This window comes from Neodiprion lecontei, chromosome 2 (genome assembly GCF_021901455.1).
Source record: "Neodiprion lecontei isolate iyNeoLeco1 chromosome 2, iyNeoLeco1.1, whole genome shotgun sequence".
Taxonomy (NCBI): Eukaryota; Metazoa; Arthropoda; class Insecta; order Hymenoptera; family Diprionidae; genus Neodiprion; species Neodiprion lecontei.
In genome coordinates this window covers 9810711-9830958 of record NC_060261.1, presented here as the reverse complement: position 1 = coordinate 9830958, position 20248 = coordinate 9810711, and the positions used below count along the sequence as shown (strand labels likewise).

Genomic DNA, 20248 nt, shown 5'->3' with positions numbered 1-20248 from the left:
GCGAGTATTCTTGAATTCATACTCGGCAAGACGTTTTAAGTCAAAGCAAAAAGCTCCGAGGGTTTTCAACAATTCTTACTACTATAATTGCAATCGTTCAATCGTTTTGAAAGGATCTCTGACGCGTTATCATGGTTCACCAGATGCGCTTCGATTCGAAATTGCGTTTAAAATATTTTTTTATAATGCTAACATTTTTTTACGCGCTTTTCCACGCGTTACGTAAATTTAATCCTATGGGTAGGAATAACAGGAGGCGAAGAAATATAAGAAAAATAAAACGGAGTCGGCAGTTGAAACTGACAAAGAAGAGAATACGAAAGGTTGAAATGAAAGTCGGAAGAAAACCTGGAATAAGTTTTCTAAGTAACGAAATGGCGGGGAAAAACAAGAATTCATGTAAGTTCTGTTCGTTGAATAAGTATCATAAAGCGGGTTGTTATGCTCCAATTTGAAGTTACATGACGATAAAATTTTTGTCAAGGTGAAATAAAAAATATACCTATGATAATGATGCACACAAAAATAAATCATGGCTATGTAGCAAGATAATATGTATCTAATGAGAGCAAGATAACCGAACTAAACTTTATAAAATTTCTTTTACTCTCAAAATCTTTTATCTTGAATCAGTTCAACACTACGTTCTTTGCTAAACGTATAACTCACTTTATGTAACACGAGAATGTTTTCCGGGTTTTTCCATGCGTGTTTTACGTACACAAAGCAAGACGTACAGAAAAGACCACTTTTAAGTCCGAGGAGTCGAAACTGGTATTTTCTGTACTGTGCGCATGCGCCGTCGCGAACAAATCCAACATTACGCAAGCCTAACCCCGATTTCGTGCTTCGTGAAAAAACGCGTAACATACTCTTGTTGTATAAAGTATCGTGCGCAACAAGGAATATTTTTAATATTCGTCTTCGGTTCACCTACTATTCATATTGCAAACTTACGCTCGGCCCAAAAGGACCGAGTTTGCCTCCGTGTCACACAATATATACTATTCCCTAAATTTTGCAACGGTGTGATACTTACAGTTGACCTTGAGCTGAACCACCTTCCCGATTCCGCTACCAATACCGTTGCTTGCTTGACAGAGATAAAAACCCTCTCGGTCTTCCTTTACATGCTGGAGCAATAACGTACCGTTCGTTAAAAGTTTTGTGTACATTCTCTCACGCAGCTCTTCGTACTCCCCGGATTTACTTCCTGGAAATTGCATTTGAAAAAATGTTTGAAATGATATTGGAAGGCCCTTAATTAACGATTTATTAAATATCTTTTCAATATAAGCGTCTTGAAATACACCGAATTATGAAAGAAAAAGGCTTCAGGTCAGAGGCTTGACTAAAAAAATTTGTCCAAAAGGATTATAATTTTTAATGAAGAAACTAACGATTATTGCAGCAAACAAGCAATTTCCTTATTATTAAATGATTATATCATGATTTCTGCAGTGTGTGACGCCTATTGGCTTACAAGTTTTAAGGAACAGATCAATATTTGTTCATAATTAATTTTTGATGAATCATCACGTACATCAAAAATATTTTGTAAGAAGCCCTAACTCCAATTTTACGTCGTAATTTGTAATCATTTTGTTAATTTTGTTACCTGTTTATTAAGCGAGGAAACAAATAACAAACATTTCCCTGGTAATTAATTTCCAAACAAATTGTGCTACATTTAATAAAATTAATTCTTTGCCAATGAATAATTCACTTTGAGCGTTTCAAAACTCTTGTGACACATGGTTCTTTTGATGTTATGGTTACGTTTGTTAGAATTTTGCCATGTCGACCAAAGTATTCACATTTATAAATATCATGTAAAAGATCTGTCTTTCATTCGAGCTTTTAATCGTGGGGTTCGCTAATGATTTTCGACTCTGCGTAAGTATCCACTCAGTTGGGAATAACCGTTCGGTTCAATTTTTCTAGTCCTTTCCGTTTACTTCTTCTCTTTTTTTCCTCCACGATCTCCCCCTTTTTTTTCTCTTTTTTGCTTATTTGCACTGAAAGATGAGCGAGGAATTGCAATTTTTTTACCACACTTTCCCCGGAAAATTTAACGAGATCATATCGTTTGATGTTAAGCGCTATTTTCCATCTCAATTAGGATGTAAAGGCGGAGAAAGAGAGAGATAGGGAGAGAGCTGGGTTTGGTTATAGGCAACTTCGCCGCCGCCGTTGCAAGCTCAAATATTGCAAAAACATATAATACGTGATATAAAGCCTGCCAATATCTCTTCGCAAATAATTATAATTGACAATATTAAATTTTCAGCTGTTTATAGCAGCGTGATTAAAATCTATTTGTTATATTTACTAAATTTTTCCAGTCAAATAACACTTTGACATTAATTTGTTCTTGCATTAAAGTTGAATTACAGCAATACAGTGATAAAAAATACAGTACGCATGATCATATTTAAAAAGAATGGACACACATATTACTACAGATTTTCTAGTCACAGCTATAATTACACTTACTGATTTTCATTTTCTACCTAGAACTAGATTTTTCGATTGTGGTAAAAAATAAAAATAGTTAACGACTGAGCGGTAAACGGAACTAAAATTTTCTCTCGGTGCGGCGCAAGAGAACAGCTTACGTTTTCACGATTTTAGACACTTTTTTGAAACTTTCGGAAAAAGTTTTCTGCCACACGTGATTCTGTACTAAAAAACGAAGAAAATCAGACTCTATAGGACACTTAACGTTACGATGTACCCGAAAAATGGAATTTGCAAGGTTGCGGCGTTTTTCCATCCCCTGTTACCGCGATGTAAATAAGTAAATTGAAATAAAAAAAAAAAATGAAAAACAAAAATGAAAAACAAAAATGTACTCCATATGTTTACGCACCCGTGGCCTTCTTCCAGACGATGGTGGGCGTCGGGACGCCTTGGGCCTGACAGTGAAGGGCGACGTGCTTGTTTCGCTCGACGCTGATGTCGGTCGGCTCGACTATCCATCGAGGAGGAACTGCAACGAGAGAGAATAGCGTTAGAATTTAATTCGGGGGGCCGAGAGGGCCTGATTTTTTCTTTAACTTACGGGGCTGAGGTATAACAGTATATATAGGTCTGATATAACATCAGTGTGTATAATAATGTGATAATAATAATATAATTATAAATATAAAAGCGCATGAACTCAGGAGGGCGACAAAATGGCGCCGATGCACGGACGGTGCTGTATAATAGTAATAATAATGATGATAGCAATTTTATATGTATATACTCAAAAAGCGTGTGTCTTCTATAGTGATTTACTAACATCGCTTCGTTGTATAATTTTACGATATTTATGTATATAAAATTAATACCATGTATATATATATATATGTGTATATATATATATATACACACACACATATATACATATATGTATATATTGATATATCGAGAGATGTTTATATGGCGACATACAGGGCGACTTGAAGTAACTTTTACTTTACTCCTTATTCGTTGCGATCCTGAGCTCGGGCTGAGTTACGTCTTATCGTTAATCGTTAGATATCACGTATAATGGAATCCAACGATCGGCTGTTTTCGATATCGTTAGATTCCTCTGCTGTTGATATGATTGAAATTTTTTGAAATTTTTTTTTTTTTTCTTCAACCAAGACAAGAAATCATACCGGATTTAATAAAATATATTTGTATCACATACCTCAAAACGTTGTAAAATTTGCTTTATACTCGTAAGTGATAATATGCAATATGATACAAGAAAAAGTAATATTACAATTTGTTCGCTCGACTTATTTTTTTTTTTTTTTTTCATCTCTCGCGTTGCTGATTTTAAATTGACTCACAGACGTCGGATAATGATGAAAAATTGAACCAGGGCTACCGAACGATTCGACACGAAAGTTCATTATTGTTAAATGAGAAGAATCGATCAAGCAAAGGAATTTGTACGGTTCGAAATTTCTAGCTGGAGGTATTTTAAATAAAAGAATTTCATAATCTCGATGCATTATATCGCACGATAAAGAAGAAAATAGAAATCGTTTTAAGAACACCCTGTACATCGTTAATGATGAAGGTCCGGGATCTACGTTACTGTGGTGATATAATAACGCTGCATAAGCGAGATACTGTGTAGATACTGTGGGGGGTGGTTCAACCTCTTACAACGGCAATAATATATAATAATCATATTTATATATATATATATATATATATATATATATATATATATATATATATATATATATATAATATAATAATGATAGTAATCCCAATAATAATAATAACAATAATGATGATGATAATAATATTTTACTTGTGAGTAACGATAATAATAACAACAATAATGAATATCACGAGAACGATAATTTCGAACTATTACTTTATGATACGCAACTTTTTACAAGTTTGGTTGGTGATTTTCTTTTTTTTTCTCTCTTCTCGTGAACGCGAACAGCAAACGAGAATTTCTATTCCAAATTCAATTACTAATATATACGTACAACTACCATAACAAACATCGCGGACAAGGCATTTGCAGGTGTTGTGTTTCAATTTTTTAATTTCATAACACAGTCTTATCTGATATTCCACAAGCTTGTGTAATAAAAAATCCTAAACAACCAGTTGTGCATAATTTTCTTTTTTTTTTTTTTTTACCAAACAAAACAACCCTCATTGCTTTGACCGCGTTACCAATTTACGGGGTGAATATAAAAAGCATGCAAAAGATTATGTAAAATACAGAGATAGAAAGTGTCCAACGATTGATGTAAAATAGTGAAAGAGTATAGTAAATATATATTATATAATAGAAGATTAAAAAGTGAAGGTTGAGAGAAATAGGCGTGCAAAAAATTGGAGTTTTTTTTTTTTTTTTTTTTTCTTGGTTGCTGTATGTTTCATACAGGTTATAATAACGGTAAATGAGGAAGGTGCAACTGTTACCTTTATGATTCTGTCAAGTCAAACAAACCTCAGAGGGGTCCACGAGATACCGACGCATTCCCAGAGAGCCAAAGCAACGTAAACTGAATACACGCACATTGTGTTCAAGGAGTTCTAGGTTACTGGGATCGAACGCGTCCACGCTAGGAATTTTAAGACCTACCCTTTTCCAATATTTCAAATCTTTCGAAAATGCAGTTGTCTTTGAAGCGAAAATCAGTGTGAATTTTACCGAATGAAAGTTTAACTGGGTTTATCAAACCTGCAGGGCTAAGCCGCTTCACGAATCAGTGATAAAGATATCCGAGATCAGTTTTGAGGAAGATTTCTGCAATGGATAGGATCGCGCGATAAATTAGTTTCAGATTGAGATTAAAATTAATCGAGGTTTAATTACTTTCTCAGATCCAGGAGCCTCTTTTGAACCAAGAATCAGTTTGCAACGTGTTCTATGGGTCCGTAATACGATACGAAAACTCATCAACAAGTTAATTAAGCACAAGGTTCAACGAAACTTTCAGGGAAATTTTTGCAATTTTAGTCACTACGTTCGCCCAGCGTGCGAGTTGACTTTGATATTATGATAATATACATTTCTATTTGATATCGGTTCCCGCAGCTGATGTAGAAATTGAAGAAAAGTTCTCCAGTTATTCAAAGCCTCAAGTTTTTTTGTTTCCTTATTTGGCGTTGATGAAGTGTTTCATTGTTGCAGTAGAAATTCTTCTAATTAATCTTTGATAGTAAAAATAAGAAGATAAAAAAAAAAAGAAAAAAAAATAATTGCCCTTAGAGTCGAAATTAAAAATGTTACGTTCGATTGAAAGATGGTTTTGCTACGTACTTTTAACTCGACGAACGCGATGCTAGATTAGCGAAATCAGCAGCTACTGTATACATATAAGCTCAATTAAACTGAAGGCTCGTGATTAATAATGTAATAGGATACTATACTGTGCTCGGGATGATAAACTATATGCGAACTGTTTACCTCTGTAAAAACTATACGCTTATTATCTTCAATCTACAGCTGTACGTATCGATATATCCTTAAAGTGCACTGGTGTAATTTTCGCATATTGCGAGTACCGTGATAATACAAGAAAACTGAAGGGTATGCAATATTCATTTTCAACAATTTTCTCTTCATCTGGGTCAGCTAAATTCCTAGCGGGAATATTTGGTGATTGCGAATGAATTAGGCGCAGGATTCAAACCGAAAGCGTATATAATGATAATGGCGATTATGATTATGACGATGATGGCGTGATGTTCCTTTCAATTTTGAAGGTGTGTCGAAGGTGGACGGGGAAACGCGACTGCCAATGACAAACTTGAAATTTCCAGAGCTTAAACGCACTGTGTGGCAGATTATATTTTTTGTCTTTTAATCACACACAATGATTATGCCGAAAACTTTGCAGTTAATTACGTAAGAAATTTCTGCTTGATGTCAGTCGCGGATGGTGAAAGGTGAGCTTGTCACAATATACGCGAATTTACAATTAGCGTGTTTTAATTATAATTTAATTAGCTCCGCTTAATTAACCAACTTGTCACAGGAATACGGGAATTTTGTTTCAAGCTCATCCGTTTCTAGGGTTAAACTTTGTCCTGGTCCCAATTCCCCGTTTCGTCGGTGTTTCAACATTCAACCATGTTGGTATGAGAATTTATATATTCATTTCATGGCGAAGTAACTGTGACAAAAAAAAAAAAAAAAAAAGAAAAACAACCATAGCAAATAAATTTGAAAGAAAATTTACCACTTGCGTTTGATCGCTCGTCGAATCAAACTTGAAGCGAAAACGCGAAAAAGTTGAACTGAGTTCGAACAAACCGCGGTACACTTCAATTAACTTTATATTTGTACAGCTGGTAGATAGAAATCACTGCAGAGATGGAAATTACAGACGGAGTTTCTTCGAAGACGGTCTCGTTTAATCACAGAAAATTGGGAAAGTTGCCAGGTTTTTTTAGATTCAACGATTCGGGTGGTTTATATTCGACAAGATTCAGTCCGTTTCTTTTTCTCTTCCTCTGAGATGAATTTCAGTTTTAAGTTACTAAAAATCGATACGGTCGACTGAATATCTATAATATTCAGTTAGACGGGGGAGCCTTGTTAAAATAATAAAAAACTATCTGTCCAGTGAAGGAACTTTTTATATTACTAAATCCGCCTGTATTTATGCAATTCAGGATATATTCTCACCGGAATGTAACCTGCATTTCGGTAACTCGAAGTACGTTTTACCGATCGACATCCGTCTCCTTGTTCACAATTAGTAAACTCCTCATTGTATTTCTCAAATCACGAACCGTGAAAATTAAGAGAAATATCGATCGGTAAGACGTACTCTCAGTTGCATAAATGACAGCTTATATTGGTAAGATTTACCTTGAATTGCATAAATGCAGGCGGGATTTTCCAAGATGTACCCAGAATTGCATAAGTGTAGGCGAATAGCGGCAAGATGTACCCCGAATTGCATGAATGCAGGCGGGATTTTGTTTAAATGTACCTCAAATTGCATAAGTACAGGCGAATTTTGGTAAAATCCACCCTGAGTTGCATAAAAGCAGGTAAAATTTTTCCCAACGGATGAAAATATTTCGCTGTGTTTACTAAAAATTGTCCACGACTCGACACTTCGGACTCTATCCGTGTGTTCGGTTTGGGACCAGGAGAGAGTTTGGGGTTTTGAGGTCGACGGTGGCGGTGGTGGTGGTGGTAGCGATTAGTTACCTTTTACCTGTAGCTTGGCCGTGTACCTGACCTCGGCGGCGGGGTTCGCGGCGACGCAGGTATAGTCGCCGGAATGCTCGGCCGAAAGACTCGAGATACTTAAGAGACTGGAATAGGGATCGAGCTGGGAAACATTGGCGGCGGATGCGAGCTTTGGGGGCAGCTGGAAGGGATTTTGCCCGTCCTTCAGCCAGGATATGGTCAGGGGAGGATCTCCCGCCGCGACCCCGCACACCGTCCGCGTGCGCATCCCCTCAGAGAGTCCCTCTTGGAAGGTAAATGGCTCAATTATAGGGGGTACTGGAAAAGGTCAAGAAAGAGCAGAGAACCATACGTCAGAGCGAGAAAAAGATGGTATGAAAACGAAACTTTGTACCCATAATATGTTTATATATACACATCGTTCGACTATTTGTCGTTTCGGTATATATTTACATGTAGTCCTGCGGACCGCGCGTTTCCAGGCTTCAACGGAATCACCCGACCCCCTTCTTTAGGGGCCGCACAACCTCTCGATGCCGTAGAAATGATTCGTTTTTTCGATACTTCAAGTTTTTGATAGCTATGCTAGCAAGCGCACTCACTGTCTTGTGCGTCAGTTCAAGAACTGCCAAAAAGGCACAAATCTGCATTTACTCAACGTTGATATCGAGATATTGTAATTGGTATCAATATTTCGAGTTATCGAAGTATTTGGAATTGGTTTATCTGCACGCAGATTTTTAATTAGAACGAACTCATTCGAATCAAGACCGATGTCATTTGGAAATCACACAACAATCTTCACGACCTTCTTTACTGACGGAAGACGATCTTGTTTGGTGTTTCCGGTGCGTCCTGATACGCGTTTAACACAATCACGGTAGGTATGTATATAAAGATATTACGTGTCATTCATATGCGATAGTATAATAGTGATAACAGTATGTATAGTTGATGTATATATATATACAGTATATAGTACGTATAGCATGTAATAGTAACGTAGTTATATAGTGATACAACAGAGGGGTGGCCCCGTGCCCCCCTGCCCCCCGTACATCGCAGACCAAGGCGTTTGTATCAGGCATTCGCAGCAAGACCCAATTTAACGGAACCACCACGTTACTCTTGTCTAGCGTCGGGAGAAGCGTGGTTTTTCTTTTTTCTTTCTATCAATTAGATGCAGAGTAAAGCATTCTACCGAGGATGAATCGAAGAACCAGTAACAATGGTTTACGGAAAAGGTTAGAACTAAACGGTTGCAACCTGATGGAGTAAATCAAACATGGAGGCAAGCAGTGACGATGGCTCAGGTGGATGATGATGGGAAATTGAAACGATAGGAGAGAAAGAGAGAGAGAGAGAGAGGGTTCACAGCGGGTCATGCGAGGTGTGGATGTGTTTATACCTATAAGCACACTAGACGCAAATCTCCTCTGAACTTGATCACTGATCGGTACAATTCATCCTAGATGATGGTACTTGGCTTATCCCACGCACGACAAGAGCACAGTGTTGGCCGCACAGACAATATACAGACTTATGTATGTAGTATGTACATCCATTCATACTGGGCGGGCAGGGCGTCGGGCAGTAATGAGGCCTAGTGAGTGATTACCATGAACCACAAGTCGCTGAGTGCGCGACACTTCGGCGGCCAAATTCCTGACCACGCAGGAGTAGTTGCCATTATGATCTGGAGATAAACTTTCAATCGTCAGTACGCTATTGAACTGGTTCACATTGGTCACGGTGACTCGTTCAGAGGGACCCATCGAGCGCCCGTCTTTGAGCCAGGAGATTGATAGCGGCAGATCGCCCCTTGTCACAGAGCAAGTCAGGGTCATCCGTTCACCCAGATGGAGGTCACGGTCGGCGGTGAATGGGCTAATTTTTGGGGGAACTGGAATTACAACAAACACTTCTTTCTTTAATTGAACGGCGATGAACCTGGTCCTAGTCCACGTTTGGCTCTCTCTTCCTCTCCTCCCCTTTTCCAGTGTTTGCAGACTTCTTTTCCTCGGGAATTTTCCCTGGTTGTAGCAGCCTGTGACCTGCTTCGCAAATCCCTAGATCCGTTCTTTCTTGCGAATGGTTGGAATTCGTTCCGTTTTATTTTTTATTTTTTATTTTGACCCCGAGTCCACCGCTCGTATTTATCGTTAATCGTTGATGAAAAATGTTCTGAATTAATATTCTGATATCTGCTGGCAGCGCTGATTATGCGGTATAGATATCGATTACTGCGCGTGGATAAATAATAAGGGACACTAACAGCTGACGCAGTTCAAAGGGCGCGATTGTCGAAAATAGGGATCGAGATTGTGTTTCGAATTCAAATTGCAGATGACACTATAGCCGAATAATAAAATTTCAAATAAGGGGATCACAAACAAATTCGTACTGAAGGGGTTCCAGGATTTATCGCGACGATTCATCGACCATGCACTCGTTTTTAAAACTTCATCGAGAAGCTTTTCCGAGAGTAATCTTCGATACTTGACCAGCTCAACTTGCAGTACCGACACTGCCAGAAGCATGCGATGGTAAAAACAAAATTTCAACAAGTTTGTAGAGAGTTTCTCCAACTCAAACAATAATAAAATGCAAGAAAGAAGTAGCTATTCTTCACTTTAAGTTATCAGTCGGGAAAAGTTGACGGAGTATCAAAAAATTTTCACCAGCGCTGATAGCAGAGATCGGAAGTTTTGAGACTCCTTCGTCTTGAAAGTTTCAATATAACGGTCATAAAGTCATAGATTACAAAGTTGAATATGGATGCTGGTCAAAATTCCGAACAGCCAACATTCAAGCTGACCATCGGATAAAATTTCGTGAATTAGAGTGATCAAAATTTTGAAAGGTTCACACGATTTACAGGAATCGACAGTGAGACGATCATTAGTAGTAATAGAAAGTCGGTTCAGGATACAGATTCCTGTACCGACATTGGGAGTGTCGGTATAACGTCGGTAAAGGAATCTGTATCCAGAACCGACTTTCTATTAACTACCGTCATCTTCTGAGAGACTTCAAAGGACTAGCAACATTCGAATTTACAAATTTCGAATTGATAGTGAACCTGAATTTTGATCATGAAAAAATTCGGAATCACAAACTGTCGAAATGACTCCAGTAAATTGTTTGTCTTGTTAATAGGATCGAGGCCTTACCGATGACTGCGACTTCTCCGGACCTCCGTGCACTGTGTCCCTGTTTGTTCCTGGCCGAGCAAGTGTAGACACCAGAGTCGCCCTGCTTCTGGACGGTGGAAACGATAAGGGTCCCATCGAGAAGTACCTTCTGTCTTAGATCATCGGGAAGCTCTCTTCCTCCACGTTCCCACTTGATTTCCTCGATCGGATATCCAGCGACGGGACACTTGAGCCGAAAACTTTCACCAGCGACCGCGGTTACCTTCGGGATCATGCGAATGTAGGGGAGGCCTGAGGACGAGGAAAGCATGTAAGAGGTGAGACCACGCGTGGTGGAGATTTCAAAGCGAACTCTGAAGCTCCTGAAGGTTTCAGTTATACCGTAAACATTGAGTCGAGCTGCGTGCGTCGTTTTACCCGCCCGGTTCTCGGCTGTGCACGAATATTCACCACCGTCTTCAACCATCACGTGACTTATGTTTACATGGGATATCACGTCTCCGTGGACCGTGACGTACTGCCCAATTACGGACCTGAAAATACAGAAATGAGACGTTATTTTGCAACGATTGCAAGAGCGAATGACGGGGGGAAAAATTCAATTCCAGGCTTCGCGGCCACACTGGCTATGCTAATGCAATTTGCTCTGCGTCAATTTCGTCAGGTGATGGCTGCGTGAAAGATCGCAGACCCGTCAGGATCCTACAATGTAACGTAATTCCACAGTTTGTTAAGGATAATACTGCATCGGATGAACGGTATCGAACAAAAGAGAACCCAAAAAACAGATTCTGTCCTTTCGTTTTTATAATTTTCACAAATTATGGCGCATTTCATCAACGAATGAATCCTTTGCAAATTCCCTAAAAATATATTCTTTCCTCAGCTCGTCAGTTGATCGCCAACAGTTTGTATAAAATATAAGGAACGATTGTAGGTCGTGATTCAAAAGCTCGAAACACCTCGTCAGAAAATGTATTGACATTGTCGTCAATTCGTTTATCGGGATTTGTTGATGTTAGAACGTGATATGGGTACAAGCCATAAGATACACCATAAAGTTCATACCTACAGTTATGCTGTGAAAAAAATGTCAAAATACCTGCTGCAATCCTCTCCGTTCGCAGTTTTGAAATTATCTTCTTTATCGCGTTAAGAAGAAATTCTCTCACTTGAATTTCGAACTTTAATACTTTTCCTGAACTATTTGCCTCGCACGTCCTGAATAAAGGCCGCAAAAGCGAACATGCGGAAACAGAGACGAGAATGAAAGGAAAAAAAAATTAATGCATAATATGTCTTTTGCAACAATGGCAGGTAACCGGGTACAAATCTGCTAGTAGGTATGCCCATATGGACACAGTGTGCCTTGCATAATGCTGACTGGATGTCAGTTACGCCTGACGTGTCTGCTCGCAAGGGGGCCGTGCATATTACATAATTGTGTATTTTCTCTTTGTCTGTTTCTTTTCCTTTCATTTTTTCATCATTTTTTTTTTTTCATTTTTCGCACACTCCAAGTGCGGATCGTGGTTTAGCGAATGCAGGATCCTTCGGAATGTGCACACGTTGAAAAATACTTTATCTCTACCGCTATGCGTAGGAATATATGTATGCATAATATGTATATACGCCTGCAGTCTTCACCCATTACTCATTTCATAAATATCTCTGTCGTTTGTACTTTGTTTTTTTTTTAACTTGAGTTTTTCGCTCGCTGTTCTTGCTTCATTGCTTTTATTATTGTTATTATTATGATTAATATTTCATTTTTTTTAATCTACATGTCCGGACGCTGGAAATTGAAACTGCAATTCCATCGGTCCTGCTACTACTGCTGCTGCTGCTGCTACTACTACTGGATTTATGGACGTCACTGCCACCGGCCTGACTGGAATTGCATTTTAATTATAAATTATGTTTTGGCACGCATACCCATTTCTCTACGGACTCTAGATTCTAAATTGCTAATAAATTCTCTGCCAATTTTCTCTGAGAAAATATATATGCGACGGTTTAATTTTATGAATAATATAGGTCTGTGTGTGTGTGCAGAGGAAGCTCGGATTTACGGACGTCAATATTGATTGTATTGTTTGCGAAAATAGACCATATAACCTAAGTTACTATGTTAATTCTATTTGTGCAGAACACTTATAATATCAGTCTAAGAACGTTAAGGTTGACTCAATCAATATGCTAACTTTTATCAAAAGACAAGTTTCGATCTTGAGTTGTGATTAAAAATCTAAAGGCGTGACACGCTTTAAAAGTTTTTTTGATTAAATTTTTACACGCTGTCAAAATATCTCTGGTATATACATACGTGAATCCTGATAATCTGACAAAAAAATTTCGCGCTTGATGCGTCGAACGAAAGGAGGAGATACAGGTTGTGGTTTAGGCATTGAAAATTTCCATGGAATGTCCTCGTTAGAATATTTGCGCTACCATAAACCAGCGCGCATTAATTGGTTAACTAGACGCTGCGGGTCGAGTTGGATCGTTTTAACGAACCTTTATGCTCTCGCGCTTCAACGAGACCTATCGTATCTTCGATCGGCGGAAATGGAATATTGAAAGCACCGACGACTGAACCTATACCTGGTCCTACTCCTTTGTACCTCGAATCCGTCTCGCCGCTGCATCAACCTCCATTTACCGATTCTCCTATCCCACCATCTGACACCATATTTACTGTCACCCTTGTCGCGTTTCGTAACGGCGAACCCGACGGAATCTCGTCTGAGGTTTACGGAAGAACCTTATCTTCGTGTTTCAATTTCGCTTCTGAACAGCATTCGAGTGTACGTTATATATGTATATATATACATATAAGATATTACGCGTCGATTCGGCGAGGGTCGGACTCTCACTCTTTTGGATTTTGTCCGCAATTTTTCATATGGTTGTTCCAGTTCTAAAAAGCGTTCATATAATTTTTTTCTTTCGATAGTACAGGTTTCTATATATTTTTTGCATTGCAGTTAAAATTTACAGATTATTGTTGTATCAGGAAAGATATATCGACTCCTAATAATGATAGAAAAAAAAAAAAATTAAAATGACCAAAGAAAATATGTTAGTTAAAAAATGAATAAAAAATGACCGTTCGGCCTGTCCATTTTAAGTTTGGTTGGATCGTTTTTGGTTTTGGTTACATAATTGTTAAAAAATTTTCGTACGTTCCAGAACGTTTCGATCATTTTGAAACTATCATCATTTAAAGTATTCGGGAGTCACGGGAGAGGGTAGAAAAAATCTGAAAAAATTGTAATACCGTTTAGAGTTGAAACAATCATACAAGAATCGTAGACCAAATACAAGAGGGTGAGGGTAGATTCTAGCTGAATTGACGTGGAATGCACCATGACCACTAAAGTTCTCTACTGTATACATATATTCTTCGATTGCCCATCATCAGATGTATGGAAATTCTACCTTTTACAATTTCGCTTTGTCTCAACTAGGAATTAGGTACCTATTTTAGATCTGAAGGACAGTCTGCTTCTTTGAAACAAGCAATTATTCACCCTTTGCGAATCCGATTTCTAGGATCAGATTGAGGAACGCTCTGAATAGCGAGTAAAGGCTGTTTCTGTTTTTATTTTTTTTTTTTTTTTTTTATGAGACATATTTCTTCAGGTGAAATATAAAGAGCATTCTGGATAGTTCGCGTTCGACCAGAGAGCCGGTATGGTTTTTCGAACGGACGTGAATTCGGATGAATCGAGCGGACCGAAGGGTGCACTTTTGTTCAATGAATGCGCCACGAGTTGTGGTAACCATGCGGAACGGTCTACTGAATAAAAGTAATCGAAAATGGAGTAAAAAGAAGAAGTCAAAAAAGGGCGGAGGTGCAGCTAGCAGTCGAGATGCAAGAGCGTCGAACGTATTTTTTCAACATTTGCTGAGCCGGCAGGAACCAGGAATTTGCAATTAAGCGCCATTGCCTTCTATCGATTCGGCTCCACGGCTGTCTGCCCCACGTTCCCCGGGTGAAAAAAATTCTAGCAACTGTCAAATTACCCTTGAAAAAATAAAAGTCGGCTCGTTGAGCTTGGCGTCGATTACTACCCGTCCTGCACAATGTGACTTACGAACAAAAATACCGTACACGACGTGCAGCCGGGATGCGTATAATTTGGTAAGTTTGAAATCGAGCAATATTATATTGTGTAACAAGGAGGCAAACTTGGTATTTTCGGACCGAGCGTAAGTTTGCAATTTGATTAGTAGGTGAGCCAAAGACGAATATTGAAAATATTCCTTGTTGCACGCGATACTTTATACAACAAGAGTATGTTTCGCGTTTTTTTCTCGAAGCACGAAATTAAGGTTAGAGTCGCTTATGGTCAGATTTGGCGCAACAGCGCATGCGCGTAGTACGGAAAAGACCACTTCGACTCCTAGGACTTAAAAGTGGCATTTTCTGTACTCCGCGCATGCGCATTCGCAGGCTTACTGGATTGTCATAGAAACGTGTACTTTCCGTACGAAAAACACGCATGTAAAAACGAGGAAAACATGCTTGCTTTGTACAAACGATTTTCCGCAACGAGTTTCAGTTTTTGCTGACCAAAATTTACCACCACGCATAGAGTGGATTCAGCGGAAAAATTCAGAGCTAGTAAAACGAGAAGTGTACCGAGAAACGGGCCAGAGAGCAAACGTACAATAAACAAAAGCTTGAGGCGAACGAACTTGCAGGTTTTGAGATAGGATCGAGGGGAGCAGAGAATTCTGTGGCATCGTGGAGCTTCGTCCATGTCGTGTATCCAGGTGCGTGCAGGTTCATTTCCGAATTTCTCGAGGCTGCAGCCAGACCCGAATTTAACTTTTTGCGGTGACGTTGCAGGCGAACAAATAACAAGCTTTAAGCAAAATCTGACACATATGTACGAAATGCGATTCGCACCTAGATGCAATTGCAGAGTTCGAGTTAGGCTTCATTTTGACAACTAACGCTGTACTGCTTCCAAAGTACACCAAAATTTTCTCTGCGAAATTACACAACAACATTAAAAGGAAATTTCTTTAATTTATGTCGCATGAAGGATTCCATAAAAGAGGCTAAACAGTGAAAACTTTCCAGATTTTCACGATATTCAGATTAGAAACTGTTTCATTTGGAAGAAATATTTTATCTACTTCACTTTTACATGAAAATCTTGTTGTAAATGTAGCAAGAAAAGAATCTTTGCAAAGGAATAGCTATTAGATTCAACATTAAAAGATCGCAATTGGAATTCAAATTTTATAGTACTGATATAGCACGCTGAAGCTGTGTAATTTTGTGTTTAACTCACTCGACTTGATGCTGGAAGTATTTTGAAGTGAATTGGATTCTCTAAAAGAGTGTCGATTGAACGAGATCCATACGACCAGAGTTCAAACGGTTATAAAATTATAAACTTTGTTTAAAAGTCGTTTAAAAATGTTCTTAGTGATTAAACTATTGACTTTAAAACCACAATCCGCATAACAAATTTGTAGTCGACTGTATGAATTTCCATAAAAATGTTTACAGAGAAAGAATCAGTAGCTTCAGCGATTAACGAGTAACGTTTTTTCTCATCTCTTTTTCAATTTAAAAATCCGTATTCGAACGTTTATAGTAACTAACTAATAGCGCTTAAACCAAAAACTGAAAGTACACTTTTGCAGAGAATTTAATTTTCTACGTAATGTTTCAAAATTAAGTCTGTCTGATCAAACAAGGCTTAGTAGTAACGAGTTTAAAAAAAAAATAAATTACATATTTCCCGTGCTATTTAAAATACGGAAAAATTTGGAGTTCCAAAAACGAGCTTTTAGAATTTGAATAAAGAGATATTATCCTTTCAGGAGGATTATTTGTTTGCTATTTACAAAAAGTTTTTCGGATTAGAAGGAGAAAAAAAAATGTTGCTTCCAAACGAACGACTCTGGTAGGTAAGCACACTCGATACGCTGAACGAAACATGGTAGTCGAGCTAATCTGGGACAGAAACGGGAGTTGATCAAGGCGGGGATGACAGAGGTACCCGAGGGAGAAAAGTTGTGCAGCGAACCAGACTGCAGGAGTTGGTTGGCCCGTGGTTCCATTGGCACAAGGCTTCTGTACCGCGTTCGATGTATCAGTTCGGTGGCGATTGTGCAACTCTGCTCCATTCCGCCACCCCTGACCGTATTTGAATAAACTCTGGTCAACGAGTTGACTCGCATACCGTATCAGGTAAATGGTACCGTCATTTTGACTCGCTCCGTTTTACCAGGAATTGTTGAATTAGCCGGAAGCCGGAAAGCAAAGTTTCACAAAAAACATATTCCTGATTGCGAAGAGGAGTGATTTTGAAATAAATTCTCCACATTTTTTCATATCCTTTAAAACTGGTAATTGCAAAAGTTATACGCAACTCAATTTCACCGTTTTCGATTAATGTATGTAATACAGATTACATTTTGATACTTTATTATCCGGGTCACGTTGCACGGTTGTATTTTTTTCAGCCTGTTGTCATTATGGACTCGACTTTGTTTTAAATGAAAAAAGAAAACACGTGATCGAGTTATTCTTCTCTAAGCCATTAAAACGTGAAATGAAAAATAATTCTGTATTGCAATTCGATGCTCACGTACCTTCCGTTTGTTGGTAGTGGAAATCCATCCAAAGCCCAGGCTACTTGAGGTGTCGGATTTCCTGCTGCCGAACATTTCAGTGATACAGCTGGTCCAGGCTGCAGCGTCTGCTCTATAAATGAGTACAGCAGAACCGGCGGAGCGTCTGAAAAATCAAAATGAACATATCCAGGGTGATATTTTGAGCAAAGTTTTCGTCGATAATACGACAAATAATACTATGTGTGAAGTATTATATTTTTTTTAAATTTCGTGGGGTCAGCTTTTGCCTGTTAATTCAATATTCTGATACTAAATAGATTTTTTGATGTTGTTTATTTTGTTTAGTTTTGCTAGTATTGAAATTATATTTATTTGAATGAAAGGTTCCTCAACCAGTCGATTAGCAATAAAAAAGAAAAGATAGGAAGAGTTTTGAATTTTGAGAATGCTACACCGGATTTGAAAAAGTTATTTGATTCCTATAGATAAAGTTAAAAAAATTCGTGGTGTTTGGTCACATTTTACTTTTTGTTTTTATCGCACGGTTTCTTGGTTCAACAACGTATATCGGTGAAAGACTTTCCACCATTTCGATAGATAATTATGTTAAGAATAATACCTTACAGTACGATTTTTATACAATATGAAGGCAGGGAAAAAGAAAACCAACGTATTAAAATGATTGTAAGCACAAATAGGAGTCACCTACGTATATAATACATGTGAAAAAAATTACCCGCTAATTGGTGTTTGTTAATAAATGACTTTAGTCCAGCGTGAGATTTGTCGTTTCATTGAATGATCTCCGCTATTTATTTATTTATTTATTTTTTTCGTTATTAACAAAAGAAAAAAAAAAAAACATTACGATAGTCATTATCCCAGACAAAATCCGAAAGCAGACTGACATGAAATTCGATAACCACGGTGTATACTGGACGTAAATTTCTGGTAGCTTAATTTATATACGTGACCGATCGGAAAGCTGCATGGCGGAGATAATTTTTCAGGCTCTTCACGTCCAGGAAATTCAAATATTCCTGGCCCACCCAACCAGACTGAAAATCCGGAATTAACTTTTGCCGTTCGTGTCTGCATACATACGTGTGTCTATATATATACATGTATACATATATGCATATATACCTGAACGTGTAGCAGCAGAAACGAAAGGGGTAATTTGTACCCCAGCGTTCGCAATTAGCGACATGCTCGAAGCGTAGAACGGCAGATGTAACACGGTGGGAACGTGCAGTTTGACTAAAACTGTGCCGGAGTGGTGTTTTGATTTTTCTCATTTTCCTTAATCTTCGTATCTCCCTTCCCTTCTCCATATTCCATACCTTGCTCAGGAGCTTTAATCTCTAACCTGACGCCGCCGTATCACAGCATCAGGCTGTTTTCTGTTTTCTTTTTTCTTCTGTTTCTTTTTACTTGCACCATAGCCTCTCAAACTTATGCTATCCCGTTACGTAAATGTATTCTCGTCTCACGTCTACCCCCTACCTCTATTCTACCTCTACTCTACGCCTAGTTTATACTTAATCTATCTATCGCACTTGTACGTTTCTTTTTTCTGTTCTCTCTCCATTACATCTTCTAGGCTGTAAGTTGTAACTTGTAACCTATAATTTATAATTTATAATTTATAATACATGATTACTCAACTCATATATGTTCTGTTACAACTCAAGTATCTCTATTCTAACTCAATTTAATTTCATAATGTACTACCTCTGTACTTGGCTCTTTATGTGCTTGTGGGTTCTAAGCGTAGCATAATAAAATTTGTTCTATTTGTTCTATCTATTCCCTTTCGGTATTTGACTGTGCACGAAAACACCGTCAAAGATTTCGGCGCTTGTTAGCTGTCGTATACATATATATATATATATATATATATGTAAGTTTGAGACTAATCCAAACTACAGCGCGACTATCAGAGGTCGTCCGCTCGGCACACCTACCAAGCCAGAGACAGCGGTCGTCATGCTGATTAGTCGAAACTGCGTAATCCAAACAGAAACACGCAAAAGGCTCGTAGCGCTTGGCGCTAAGGTTTATAATCAAACAAAGTTAATAATTATAAGTACTAGTTGTTGATTCAGGTAATCCTGGGCATAATTCCATATTGTAATTATCTGAATCGTTTGAACATATGTAAATAGTGTAAATATATTTCAGTTATTACCAGCATCAACCGCAGTACTTTATTGAAAACAAGATAGCCCTTAACTACGAAAGATAAGGGATTGACCTATAAATCAACAACTATGGCTGTGGTTCGAGCAAAATTCTGCTTTGTCTCCGAGGCATTAGACGCTAGAACCACCATTTTGAGAGTTCGCACAATTCAATTAGAAGGAGAGGACACGACTTATGAATTTCCGGAACACTTTTCAACGAAAGAGAATCATCCAAAACTCTTCGAAACGAAGATCGTGAAAAATATAGTCAAGAGTGTTAAAACACGGGGAAAGTTCCGGAAGGTGTGGATTTCGCTAGTAGATGAACTTGAAGGGCAATACTTAGATGAAGAGGGAAATGTATGTTACGACGGTATTTATTTGGATGAATGTCGAGCGTATGGTGATCCCAGTCCCGTTCCCACCCATAATTTTGAAACCTTTCCGCATGAAAAGATAACGTCACGAGTGAAAAACATGATTCTGGAAAAATTCTCAGGAAAAAACCAGAACGCGGCTATTTTTATGGATCTTTTCGTGAGCGAGTGCACCCGTTTAAAATGTAGAGAAGAAAACTACGCAGAGACGTTGAGATTTTTTTTGGAGGGACCGGCCCTTGACTGGTTTCAAAGCTTTTTGAA

At 38.3% G+C, this 20248-nt stretch overlaps 1 protein-coding gene across 9 annotated transcripts in view; it reads right to left on the bottom strand.

Moving 5' to 3' along the window:
* Positions 1–20248, bottom strand: part of LOC107218323 (Down syndrome cell adhesion molecule-like protein Dscam2) — a 123056-nt gene that overhangs the window by 21378 nt on the left and 81430 nt on the right. For 7 of the 9 annotated variants that reach the window (XR_006902613.1, XR_006902614.1, XR_006902615.1 and 4 more), the window contains exons 8-13: positions 17440–17584; positions 11200–11351; positions 10837–11109; positions 7682–7981; positions 2873–2992; positions 1040–1213 (exon numbers count right to left, since the gene is read on the bottom strand). Coding sequence is in view for 6 of the 9 variants with exons in the window: in XM_046730283.1 (XP_046586239.1) it covers positions 1040–1213; positions 2873–2992; positions 7682–7981; positions 10837–11109; positions 11200–11351; positions 17440–17584 (1164 nt within the window). In the remaining 3 variants the exon portion in view is untranslated. Of the gene's footprint in view, positions 1–1039; positions 1214–2872; positions 2993–7681; positions 7982–9281; positions 9567–10836; positions 11110–11199; positions 11352–17439; positions 17585–20248 lie in introns of all 9 variants that reach the window. The other 2 variants (XM_046730285.1, XM_046730282.1) reach the window with 2 other exon arrangements.